General features: G+C 35.6%; 1 protein-coding gene across 1 annotated transcript; it reads right to left on the bottom strand.

The window, feature by feature from the left end:
- Window positions 1-5,755: 5,755 nt before the first annotated feature.
- LOC127635831 (olfactory receptor 10G4-like) lies at window positions 5,756-6,709 on the bottom strand. The gene has a single exon (XM_052116071.1). It carries the CDS (start codon window positions 6,707-6,709, stop codon window positions 5,756-5,758), a length of 954 nt encoding a protein of 317 aa, XP_051972031.1.
- Window positions 6,710-13,552: the final 6,843 nt, after the last annotated feature.

Genomic DNA, 13,552 nt, shown 5'->3' with positions numbered 1-13,552 from the left:
GTAAGTACATGGTACATACAGTGGGGTCCAAAATCTGACACACCTAGTATTTCAAAATATAATTTGCATTTTTCTAATTTTACATATTTATTTTGGTCATTAACAGCTATATTGCCAGGATAACAATTTAAGTAAAAACTTTAACTGATTTATTTTTTAATTAATTGAAAAAGATTTTCATTGGGCGAAAAAAAAAAAAACGTTGGACCCCACTGTGTTATGTGTGTGCGTGTATGTGTGTAATGATATACTGGGTATAGTCCGCACATAGCACAGGTAAGGTTATGATCACCTTACTTGCTAAATAATACATTTCAGTTATAGAGTATACAAAGCTATCATATGCAATGTATGTAAGTTGCATGACTTTTATGATACTTTTAAAGAAGTTTTTTTGCCTTGACAGTATGAAGTACAACCCACTTTCATTTTATTGAAAATCGTAGCATTGTGCTAATTATCTCATTTTATGATTCACTGTAAAGGAAAGAAAATACTATGCTTCAAATTGCACGAGGGGGAGGAAATAATGATGGAATGTTAGTTTGTTGTGTCCTGTCCCTTTAATAACGCTCAGGGCCTTTTCCAGCTATAAGTGGAAAAATGTGAAAATGTGTCATCCCCGTAAATCACTTATAAACTTTATACCTTGATGAAAACAAAACATTGTTAGAGATGTTGATAGATATTGATATTGTTATTTTCAACAAGATGCATTTACAAACTTTAAGTACTACTGAACTGAACTATACCTCAGACCATAGTTCAAGAAGGACTGTTGATATAATGCAGTTCAGAAGTGGTGTCAAATCACATAATGTAAAAAAATAATTATTTCTGTCAGTCTTAATTACTCTATGACCTTTCTTTATTGATCTTCATCATTCTTAATAAAGGTTAGAGGTCAGAGACATCACAAAAATTATTTGATTACTTGTTTGAGGGTTTCTTTGTGTCATTACAACCTTTATGGGTGTTGTGACTTAGGCTAATTACTGAAATTCTCTCAGGATTTGTTTCCCATCAGTGCAATCTTTAGAGTCTGTCTGGTATCGCCAGAGAACAAATTAAGGGTATGTTGCAGATATGTTGACACTTTGCAGACAAACAACTGACAAAGTAATCAAGTGGGGATAATAGCTTGATAGGCAGAAACTATGTAAGATCAAAGTGTTTCCACAAACCTAGTCAGGCATTTAGAAATAGACCCAAACCCATCAGCTCTTACTTTTTGTTTTATTGATTTGCCAGCTTGTAGTTTTACCATGACACACATGTTGTTTGGAGGTTCTTGGTACAATTATATGTTTTATGGTGGTTCTCCACCTAGTTAATACAAAACATTTCATGAGTTCTTACCTGGTATGTTGATGTTGTTTTTCTTTTGTCAAGAGCACTTTGAGCTACTCTTTTATAAAATGTACTTTATAAATAATTGAATAATAGATTGTTTCATTAATGTCTCTGCTTGGAAATGACTGAAGAATTATAAACAATTTACTCTTTAAAAATGAAAAATTAATTAATTAATAAAAATTTTTAAAAATCATACTCATATGGGAGGACTGTTACCAAATCATGAATTTCATACATACTGTCTGTCAAGAGCTTCTATGTCATTTCAGTCTACTAAATTTGACTTTTTTGCTTGTCAGTATATATTGTATTATACAACAGTTAGTTCTGGTCCTGGAATCTGGTTGAACGAGAGATGTTCCAAGAGTGCTAATAGATCCGACCATCATCACTGGGACACTTTAATGTTTTTATCAGTTCGCTTGTGTTCCATACTAAAGTGTAAGAATGGTGCAGATGTTTAAGAGCAGCTAAATGATGGAATTTCCATGACATTATGACATTAAAGATTTGAGCCAGCAAGTGGCGACAAAAGACCATCTTTGTTTTATGAGCGAGTTTAGCTGTTGTTTAGAGCTTTCAGTCAGTGCACAAGTTTCTTTAAGTCATCCAATGTCTTTCACTCCATGATCACTCAGACTACTACTATACTATGATATAGCTGAGAAATAGAGTTAAACTAACAGCTTCAGCAACATTATTGTTCATAACTGTTTGAGAGAAGAGACAGATGCAGGTAATCACAAGCTCGATCTCTCTCTCTCTCTCTCTCTCTCTCTCTCTCTCTCTCTCTCTCTGCTAACCCCGGGATATGAAATATGTAAGGAAAGAAATAGAATAATATGCCGTGTAGATGCCACGAGTTATAGATCATGATAAATGTTTCTGGTTCTGGTAGACCTAACTAAAGCAGCCTAATGGTGAGTTGATGGCTAAATTAGGTGTATGCCTAGCTAAATAGATGAGTCTTTAGTCTAGACATAGTGAGTGAATGTGTCTGCATCCTGAACAGTGTTAGGGAGATTATTCCATAGTTTAGGAGACAAATAGGAAAAGGATCTACCTCCATTTGTGGATTTTGATATTCTAGGAACTATTACCAGGCCAGAATTTTGTGATCGTAATGAACATGATGGAATATAGCGTGGTAGAAGGTCACTTAAGTACTGCAGAGCTAGACCATTCAAAGCTTTGTATGTAGTTGACAAAATTGTTAAATTAATATGAAATTTAACAGGTAGCCTAACATGGGACTAACACACGACTAACACACACACACACACACACACACACACACACACACACACACACACACACACACACACACACACACACACACACACACACACACACATGTTGTGTTTCCATGTTTTATGGGGACTTTCCATAGACATAATGATTTTTATACTGTACAAACTTTATATTCTATCCCCTAAACCTAACCCTACCCCTAAACCTAACCCTCACAGAAAACTTTCTGCATTTTTACATTTTCAAAAAACATAATTTAGTATGATTTATAAGCTGTTTTCCTCATGGGGACCGACAAAATGTCCCCACAAGGTCAAAAATTTCGGGTTTTACTATCCTTATGGGGACATTTGGTCCCCACAAAGTGATAAATACACGCTCACACATACACACACACACACACACATGTTGTGTTTCCATGTTTTATGGGGACTTTCCATAGACATAATGGTTTTTATACTGTACAAACTTTATATTCTATCCCCTACACCTAACCCTACCCCTAAACCTAACCCTCACAGAAAACATTCTGCATTTTTACATTTTCAAAAAACATAATTTAGTATGATTTATATGCTGTTTTCCTCATGGGGACAGACAAAATGTCCCCACAAGGTCAAAAATTTCGGGTTTTACCATCCTTATGGGGACATTTGGTCCTCACAGAGTGATAAATACACGCTCACACACACACACACACACACACACACACACACACACACACACACACACACACACACACACACACACACACACACACACACACACACACACACACATGTTGTGTTTCCATGTTTTATGGGGACTTTCCATAGACATAATGGTTTTTATACTGTACAAACTTTATATTCTATCCCCTAAACCTAACCCTACCCCTAAACCTAACCCTCACAGAAAACATTCTGCATTTTTACATTTTCAAAAAACATCATTTAGTGTGATTTATAAGCTGTTTTCCTCATGGGGACCGACAAAATGTCCCCACAAGGTCAAAAATTTCGGGTTTTACTATCCATATGGGGACATTTGGTCCCCACAAAGTGATAAATACACGCTCACACACACACACACACACACACACACACACACACACACACTTGTGAGACTTTTTGGACTATGTATTACAGCCCGGTATGGCTAGTGTTATTGGTTTATTATAAGTAATTAAGGTTTTTCTCTTTTTATTCCTATTGTTCAATGTGAAGGGGAAACAGGCATCAATATTAACAAGCAATAACCACTACAAGCGATGAGCAACAGGAGATTTTGTCGATTTCTTTGATTGGTTTCTATTTCTGCAGCGTTGGTGTAGCCCCGCAAACAGTGAAATCTAATTTGTCCAAAATACTGCACCTCATAACTGTACATTAAGCATGACAATTAACCATCAGAAATCATACAAATTTCATGAATGTAACAGTCAATATATTGAGGTCATTAAATGTATCAATTAAAAAAATGCTAAAAAAAACAGTATCTTTTGCTTACTGAAATCTTTTTGTAAATTTACGGTTGTCTCATCAAACAGATTTAACTTTGAGTCTTTGAAAAAAAAAAAGACCACAATGCTTTCACCTTATTACAGTAATATACACAAGGGCCTTCTTAATGATTCATTAATAGCATTAATAATGTTCCCTGAAGTAAAGACATTCTGTAGATAATGTTGCAGCTTCGGCACAGGGTATAGATCCCAGTACACAAATGTTTTAATAGGCTTCATCAAATCTAATTGATGTAATTGATGTCTCTGATGGGACTGAGGAGCAACAGACTTCATTTTATGTTGATAAACATCAACAATTTATATACAGTATATACACATATTTTTTGGCTTAATTATATTATACATTTCTGCCAATACTGTTGTATGTATGGCAAATGGCATATCACCATATCTAAAGCTTTGGGCTAGTCTCTAAATTGAGAAAGAGTACAACAGACTATCACAGCAAAAGTCATTTTAATCACAATCAGCCATTCAATCTATTGTGATAAAGGTGATGAAGCTGCCTGATGGTGATGAAAACTTTTTTTTAATGTATAACATTTTAGTTTTATAATAAATAAATTAATATGGTGGTACAATTATATTTTTATTTACAAAACTCAAGCATTTAAGCACACACTTTCAGAACAAAAGATGTTTAAATATTCTTTTATTAAGAGAGACCATCTGAGATGTTCTCACATTTAGTTAAACATAATGTGTGAATGTGTGTTTGATGCCTTTTTATATTTTTATTGTGTGACAGATATCTCATGGTTTCCTAGCAGCCATGATTAAATAAACATAGGACTCAAAGAATAAAATGTATTTTCAAATGTAGTTCATTCATTGTGAAAAACACAGTCAAGAAGTAATTTCTACAACAATGATGTCATTATGATTTATACAAAAGCAAATGTATTTTGCAGTTATAAAACAGTGTTTGGGTTACAGTATTATAAAAGTTATATTTCAAAGGGTAGCAAAGGCTTAAATCTCAGTAACTATAATGTTTTGAATTAAAATTCCCATTACACAAATGTTTGTTTTCTCTTGAAATGGGTTTGTATGTTGGTTTCAAACACCTAGTTAAAAAGATCATAAAAAAGAATCATTTTAGTGAGTTCTACTCTATATGTTTTTAGTATGGTGGGTGGGTTGTGGATATGGTAAAAGGAAGGTTGTCTATATGCACATGCAGCCTTGTCAGTAATGATTGAAAGCACTTTATGTAACTGTGTATGTCCATAACAATAGTTAAAGATAAATGGTTTAAAAAAGGCTTACCAACAAATTACCAATGGCTTACATTACATAACAATCACAAACAGAAAAAGATTGGAATATAGATATATAATTCTACTTTTAGAGTAAAAAGAAACATTAAGATTTATTTTTCTTTGTAATTTAATATTTTTTGTATAAAAACAAGCATTTGTTCCAATGCACAGAAAGGCTTTTGTTGTACATTACTTATTATTTTTCCCCAATACTGTTATTTTCTTCATTTTTAATAAAACAACCAACACAACACATCTTTGCTTTTGCCTAGTCTCAAAAATGACCAATAGAACAATAAATCACAATATCATAACATGCAAAAGCAATATCATCACAATCAGCCATAAGAGAAAATTATGATAAGCCTAAAGAACTTGCCTAAAAGTGAACTGGTACAATTTTTTTGAAAAGAAATGCATCTACTATTCGTTTCCTGATCTCTTTAGTCCTGATGGAATAAACAGTGGGGTTTATTAAGGGAGGAACCAGAGAGGCAGTAATTAATATTGCATTTCGCTCTGTTAAATTTAGCACAACTCCTAATCGAGTTAATAATATAGAAACAAACTTTGGAGCATAAAAACTGAACAGAACAATTAGGTGACTCACGCATGTGTTGATCATTTGCATTCTGCTTGAATTGTTGGATAGTTTGGTCACACTATATGCCAGGACAGCATAAGTGCATATAATAAATGGAAACTGTCCGCACATTGGCCACAGGCTTAACATTACAGGTAAGACAAAATATGGCTCAGGATTGACACAAGCAGCTCGGATTAATGAAGCATACTCACAAAACACATATCTGATGACAGGCTGGCAGTATGGAAGACCATTCGCCACAGATGTTACAACCCCTATTACAATGAAACCAGCAAGCCAGGTCAGCAATATAAACAGAACTGTTCGTGAATTTGTTACAATGGTGTGATACCTTAACGGAAGTCTAATCGCAATAATTCGGTCTAATGCCATTAAGGTCAAAGCCATGCACTCTGTGAAATCACCAAGATGATAGAAGTACATCCTTGAAATACAAGAGTAGTATGAAACTGTTTTAATCTCAGCTAGCAGCACTGAGATCATGGTAGTGCTGCAGGTAGATGAGAACATTATGTCGACGACAGCTAGGTTACAGATTAAAATGTACATTGGTCGGTGTAAATGTCTGTCTGTCAATATAATGCATAGATTGATGCCATTCCCAAGCATTATGAGCATGTAGGTTATTAAGATAAGGAATCCGAGGAATTTTTGGTTCTGCAGATGATCAAATCCAGTGATTACAAAGCTGTCTACATTTTTCACAGTGTCATTTTCATTTGTCATTTTCAGCACACTCACTTTTTTAACATACAGACACAAATATTTTAAAATACAGTTTGTACAAGTGAAAAGATGAAGTCCATTAGAGACTTGATGCATTCATATATGCACAGAAAAAAAGCTCCTATGAATGAAAATGGGAGAAAGATGCAGGCAGCGTCTGTAACGGCAAGGTGATGACAACTGTACAAGTTAAAGAATAGTTTTAACAAAAATACAAAAAGAGTTTCACTCATCCTTAATAAACAAAATCTAAATATTAGGGCAATTATTTCTTGTTATTTCTTCAGCAATGCCTCATTTGATTCTTAAATTCCAATAAGAATAGATTCAAACTGTACAAAATTCGCCATCTGAGATGTTACTCTGATCGAGTTTAACAGAACTGTGTGTGTTCGGTGGGTGATGTTCTGCCTTTTATATTTTTATTGTGTGACAGACAGCACATGGTTTCCTAGCAGTGATGATGAAGTAAACAGGATTTAAACAACAGAATTTCTTTCTAATTATAGCTGGTATAAACACAAACAAGTCATTTATCTGTGATTTCATAATCCCAGTGCTGTAGTACACGAGATCGGTCTTGGTCTCAAGACCACTTTTTGAAGATCTCGGACTAGTCTTGGAATCGACTGCATTTTTACTCGACCTTGTCTCGGTCTTAGACAAAGACCGGTCAAGTCCTCAACTGGGGAATATATCTAAATTACCTGTGCACTGTCTGATTTATTTGTTAACATCATTACTGTGATTGGATGTAAAACTTCCTGTTTTAAATGCAAGCAATAACCTGTATATAATAAAGATAATGCGAGAGACATAAGAAGAAACTGTGGCTGTCTGAGAGATGTCAGCCAAATCTTCTGTAATACAGTTTGGCTACCAAAACCAGTGTTTCCCAACCACCGTGCCTGTGAAAGACTGCCATGGAAAATGATCAAACTCCTTAAAATAAATAAATACTTTTTTCCCCTGGTGTTTTTGTGAAGGCATAGGCGGTAGAAGAGTTTTAAAGTTGCCAATTCAGTATATTTTATGTAATCGATTTAAATATTTTGTCCATCATAACATTATTTCCTTGTCTGTCGCTCACTTCGACGTTGTGTCAAAGAAGCGACACTAGGGGTCTATCTTGAGCGGCGAATATGCCTCTGATCTATGAAAAAAGGCCAATAAGAATTAGGCAGACAGTATTTGCATACCCCGCCCTCCATCCTTGTATAAAAGCGTAGAAATACATGGAGTTCATTCAGAAATGTTCTTCAGAGCTGATGTCGTGTTGCAGTCAGCTGCGAGTTACACACCCGTTCCTGTTCCTCTGATGCTTGCCTGCTGTTGGATCTACAGCAGTGCAGTTTGCCCCTGGGCGCTTCAACAACTCAAAACTAAAAGAGTTATTGTAAAAGAGTGATTTTCTCTGAAAGAGTATTTTCCTCTAAAAAGAGCAAATACACAGCTGGTGTTGAACGTCCTTTTCAGGATGCGTCTTTATAAAGATGCCCTTCTGCCCCTGTGTAGTTCCTGGATGCGGTAGAGTGCTCTCCGCTTCAGATGGCCACAGGCGTTGTCTCATGTGTCTGGGTTACGACCGGTCTGAGACCGTCAATCTGCGCATTTCATCACGTGGCTTGTTGAGTGCATTACCATGGAGACGTAGCTTGTGTGGAGACTTCACGCTATTCTCCGCGGCATCCACACACAACTCACCATGTGCCCCACCAAAAGCGAGAACAACACATTATAGCGACTATGAGGAGGTTACCCAATGTGACTCCACCCTCCCTAGCAACCGGGCCAATTTGGTTGCTTAGGAGACCTGGCTGGAGTCACTCAGCGTGCCCTGGATTCAAACTCGTGACTCCAGGTGTGGTAGTCAGTGTCAATACTCACTGAGATACCCAGGCGCCTCATACTCTCCTGTTTTAAACAAGTCCAAATCACTGTGATACGGTGTGTGGATTCTGAGGTACTGTAATCTTCATGGAGCGCGTTTGACCTCTGAACCAATGAATGGAGGCTGGGCGGCTGCTCCTATGTCCTAGTGCCTGCCGGATCCAACCTCTGTCAGTGCGACTTATGTGTTTTTTTGTAATCTCTATCAACAACGCGATTTTGACCCGATGTTACTTATAGTCCGCTGCAACTTTATTTTCGGAACAAACAGCAAATAAATAAAACATTTATTTGCTCTGCCGTTGCAAGAATTAATTTGCAAGAACAAATCTAAAACTTGGAAAAGACACAAATTTGTTGTTTTTTCATTATCCAATTAGCACTCTTGGCATCTGTGACCTCATTATACAGCGTACCTATGTTACTTGCATTATTTGCATAGCCAAATTTCAAACATTACGAGCTCACACTACTAAGACAAACAGAAAACATGGACAAGTTCTTGAAAAGGAAAACGTTTGATGATGGTTATGTGGGATAGTGGTGTGCCATGGGGGTTTTTTTTTTATCATAAAAATTGTGCCGTGGCAGAAAAAAAAGGTTGGGAAACTCTGACCTAAACCACATTGATAAGACAATACAAAAAGCGGCTTTACAATACAATGTATTTTTTACTACCATATTATTGATCATAAGGCAATCATTGGCACACAGTTCACAGCAATCCATTTCACAAGTGAATTTGTCAATAAGTTAGAGATTTATTATGAGGGCTTGTTTAAGGACCCGTTAATTTACACCTGCGTCAGACATTTTTCTTTTTAATTATTATTAATGCTTACAAAACTTTTACATCTAGAACCAAAAGGTATATTAAAACAAACAACAACAAAAAGGAAAATAAATAAACAGTTTAATAAAAATATCAAATTGTTTACATATTTCAATACACTTTACAGCTTTCTTGTTACTCAAATTGGAATTGTTCTTAGGTAGGCCTATTGCTGAACATCTAATGGTTTATTAAACTTAATGGTTTATAACCACCATACTTACATTTATGAATACTAAACTTTGCCAACAAAAGCAGAACATTAATCAAATAATATTCCTTATGAAGAGACAAAAATGTGTTATTTTTTGTCAAATTAATCGCACTGAATTGACGCGTTAAATCGACAGCCCTAATAAATACATACAAATTAGAGGTCGACTGATATTGGATTGTGCTGATTCAATAATGTGTTGAAAGAAAGCCAGTTAGCCTGCTGATAATTGACCGCTTATATTAAATGTTTTAGTCTTTCCTTCCTGTGATGTGGAGGGCCAGACAGAGGCTACAAGAGTCCAAACTTAATTAAATTCCAGATGCACTTTATTTTGGATTTGATTCATAGCGATTCATAATTGTTTACTTTAAAGGCACCGGGGACTCTTATTTTGAAATGTTTGCGCTTCACTGCTTCCATCTGCTCATTCAAACAAATAAGGGATATATAATGTACACTAATACAATAATCTACAACTTATTATAATGTAAACAATTAAAAGTAAACATGGTCCTATTTCATCAACACTACATCATCATCAACAGGTGATCTTTAGTTACAGCTAGGTCATAATTTTGCAATATGGCTTCATGATTGTGAACTGCTCTGCAACAGATGGAAACACTCAGTTCTGCATTCTTACTTTGAAGGATGTAGCACATGCATTTATTTAATGAAATCATATTCTTTTGAAGTTTGATAATTACATTAGGTCATATCACGATTCCTGTCTTTCCTCCCCCAAATTTAAGACCTCTTTAAATGATTATTAAGATTTTGTTGTATAATTTAAGATATTTAGGACTTTTTATTACCTTAAATTTTGGAAAACTGAATTTAAGGCATTTTAAGACTTTTTAAGGGTCAATGGGAACCCTGAATATTACATTACATTATTACTGTACATTTTGTATTACACTAACTGTACATTATCAGGCCATAATCCAACAACTATAGGTGGTGTAAGTTACTTTGAAACTTAAACTGTCTTCAGAGAGAACCATCCATCTTTTTTTTTTTGTTTTGCTAAATCAGGTCCAGACATAATGTGACCTCCCCGTTCCTGTATTGTTCATCTTTTGGGAACATTGCAAGTGTCAGTTTACTTGTTTTTTCACTGTTGCTTCACTCTAATGAGCTTAGAGATACCAATAGAAATCTCTTAGGTCCCATATCTATCTCTCCACAGATTTATCTGAGCAAACACAAATGCTGTTAGTAGGGCAATTAACACGTTTCTCGTTATCATTTGGAAAAGACACCTCATAGTAAGATGATGCAACTGTTGGTGTTGATTACTTTCCCCTACCTGCCTAAAACACATACGCTCGCACGCACGTACACTCACACGTACTTTTACATATGAAATAAACTTCAGTTGAATGTTTATTTGCAGTTTAAAAAACACAGACTCACTCATACCTAGGAATAAACAGATGTACATAAAAATTTACACAATATGACAAAATGAATATGATAACATCCAGCATATAGCCACCAAATACAAGCATCCATCTTAGTGTTGGGGAGTGAGTAACTAACTAAAAGTAGCAGCCCTAACAACATTTCAGCTCATCCGTTTACAAAATTGTGTTACTTTTTCAGTAGCAAGCTTCTTTTTGGTTTTTAGCCACATTGTTTTGTATTGTATAGTTAGTGGTGCTTACTTTAGCAAGGCACCACTATTATTATTGCTCTGTCATTTTGAAAAAACTTAGACTTAACATTGGAAATTGGATTGATAAGAGTGATAATATCTCTCTAGATCAGAATGCCATAGATTTGAGGGTGGGTGCATTTGACTCATGTCAAATGTTTTTACAATAGTTACAGTTTTGTGGATTACAAAGGATGCTTTTACAGTAATAAGTAAAAACATAGTCTGCATGAACAGTCCATTTCAATGATTGAGAACTGCTGTGTTGGTGATGTAATGCACATTCATAACACATAGTTCCTGGAAAGTTCTGCCAACATAAAAGCCAGAGGAAATTGTAAATTTAAATGTCATTGTGTAATAAAACAATATTATTATTAGTATTATTATACTACTACTACTACTACTACTACTACTAATAATAATAACATATCGCAAATTACAACAATATTTCAATTGATTGAGTAATATGATAACCTATCACAGATGATGCGAACACAAGACTAAAGAATACTTTCAAAATTTTTGGTCTACATACAATGCAAATAAAAAATGGCTACATGTTCACTAAAGATTTTTAAGGGAAATACTGTTCATTTTGCTGCTGCATTACCCAGTAGAGTAATTAACAAATAAAGGTTTTCTTAATAAGCTACACATTTGTTTTATGTGATTTATGTGTATATTATATTTAATTGTGTAATATATTGGATATATTTAATATCATATTAAATTGTGTGGCACATCTCGTTTGATATATCAACGTTAGCTATTGTTTGTTAAAACACTACTGTTTTTCAATAAATTGTTTTGACTGTAGTTTAACAGGAAATCAGAATGAGAGTTAATGTCTTTAAGTCAATGTCTGTTCGCTTTGAGGTAATCTATATGCTAGTCTACTCCTAAATGTTGACAAAATTCCTTTTTTATAAAATGCGCGTTATATTGTAACCATCAAAAATACATTTTCTATTTACTATAGTAAAACCATGGCTATAATGTGGATATTGTATTACTGTTGTAAAACCATTGTTAATAGCATCAAAACCAAAGGGGGCCTGGGTAGCTCAGTGAGTATTGACGCTGACTACCACCCCTAGAGTCGCAAGGTCGAATCCAGGGGTGGTAGTCAGCAACTACTCAGGTGCTGAGCAACTCCAGCCAGGTCTCCTAAGCAACCAAATTGGCCCGGTTGCTAGGGAGGGTAGAGTCACATGGGGTAACCTCCTCGTGGTCGCGATTAGTGGTAGCACACTCTCAATGGGGGCGTGGTAAGTTGTGTGTGGATCATGGAGAGTAGCATGAGCTTCCATATGCGGGGTCTCCACGGTGTCATGCACAACGAGCCACATGATAAGATGAGTGGATTGACTGTCTCAGAAGCGGAGGTAACTGGGACTTGTCCTCCTCCACCTGGATTGAGGTGAGTAACCGCACCACCACGAGGACCTAATAAGCAGTGGGAATTGGGCATTCCAAATTGGGAGAAAAGTGGATAAAATAAAAAAGAGTGTGGCCTTCAAGGCTATTGAGTCCTGCTTTGCGGGCCCTGAGCTTCCAAAGTTGAGTAGTCCTGCTTAAAGCTCTGCTGCTATAACATCCCACATAACATATGACTAAAATGTATATCAATGTTTCAGTTATTGGGAATTTGTTGCAAAGTCTCACTCATTTGCGAGCTCCACCACTCATCATACAGAAAAGTGGGATGGGGCAAAACTACACGAAAGCTCTGTACCTGACGTGGCTGATCTGATTCTTCTGAAACCTCATGGGCCTATATAACGTTCTGCCTGTAATGATAATTTGCCAAGCTCTGTGAAAGCACATTTATTCCTGTAAATCATCATCAGGGTTCATTTAAGTTTTGTTATCTTTTCATATACTTGCATAGCTGTGACATTGTTCAAAACATCATCCCCACATGATGGTCAAAGAGCCACAAAGACATGTACTGCTCATTTTATATTAGTGGCCATATTTTATTTGCCCATCACGCTAACTTATGCTTTTTGACCAATCTCCCACTGACCTCTTCCCTTCCTCCAATGCTTAACCCTAAAATCTATCCATTTATGACGAGGAGTTCATGGTGTCTGTGAAAAGGACTCTCAAAAGAAAAAACATATTCCCATGTTGGAAATAACCATCTCTCCCTCATTATAATTACATTAATACTCCAGTCTTTTTTTTTCTCCCCATATAAATCTCTTTAACTTATCATTATGTTTAAAACAGTGATTCTTA

This window comes from Xyrauchen texanus, chromosome 43 (assembly GCF_025860055.1).
Source record: "Xyrauchen texanus isolate HMW12.3.18 chromosome 43, RBS_HiC_50CHRs, whole genome shotgun sequence".
Lineage (NCBI taxonomy): Eukaryota > Metazoa > Chordata > Actinopteri > Cypriniformes > Catostomidae > Xyrauchen > Xyrauchen texanus.
This window is presented reverse-complemented; position numbering and strand designations above follow the sequence as displayed.

What these genes read in the sequence shown, in the direction of transcription:
- LOC127635831 (XM_052116071.1), bottom strand. Translation starts at nt 6,709, where the DNA reads ATGACAAATGAAAATGACACTGTGAAAAATGTAGACAGCTTTGTAATC.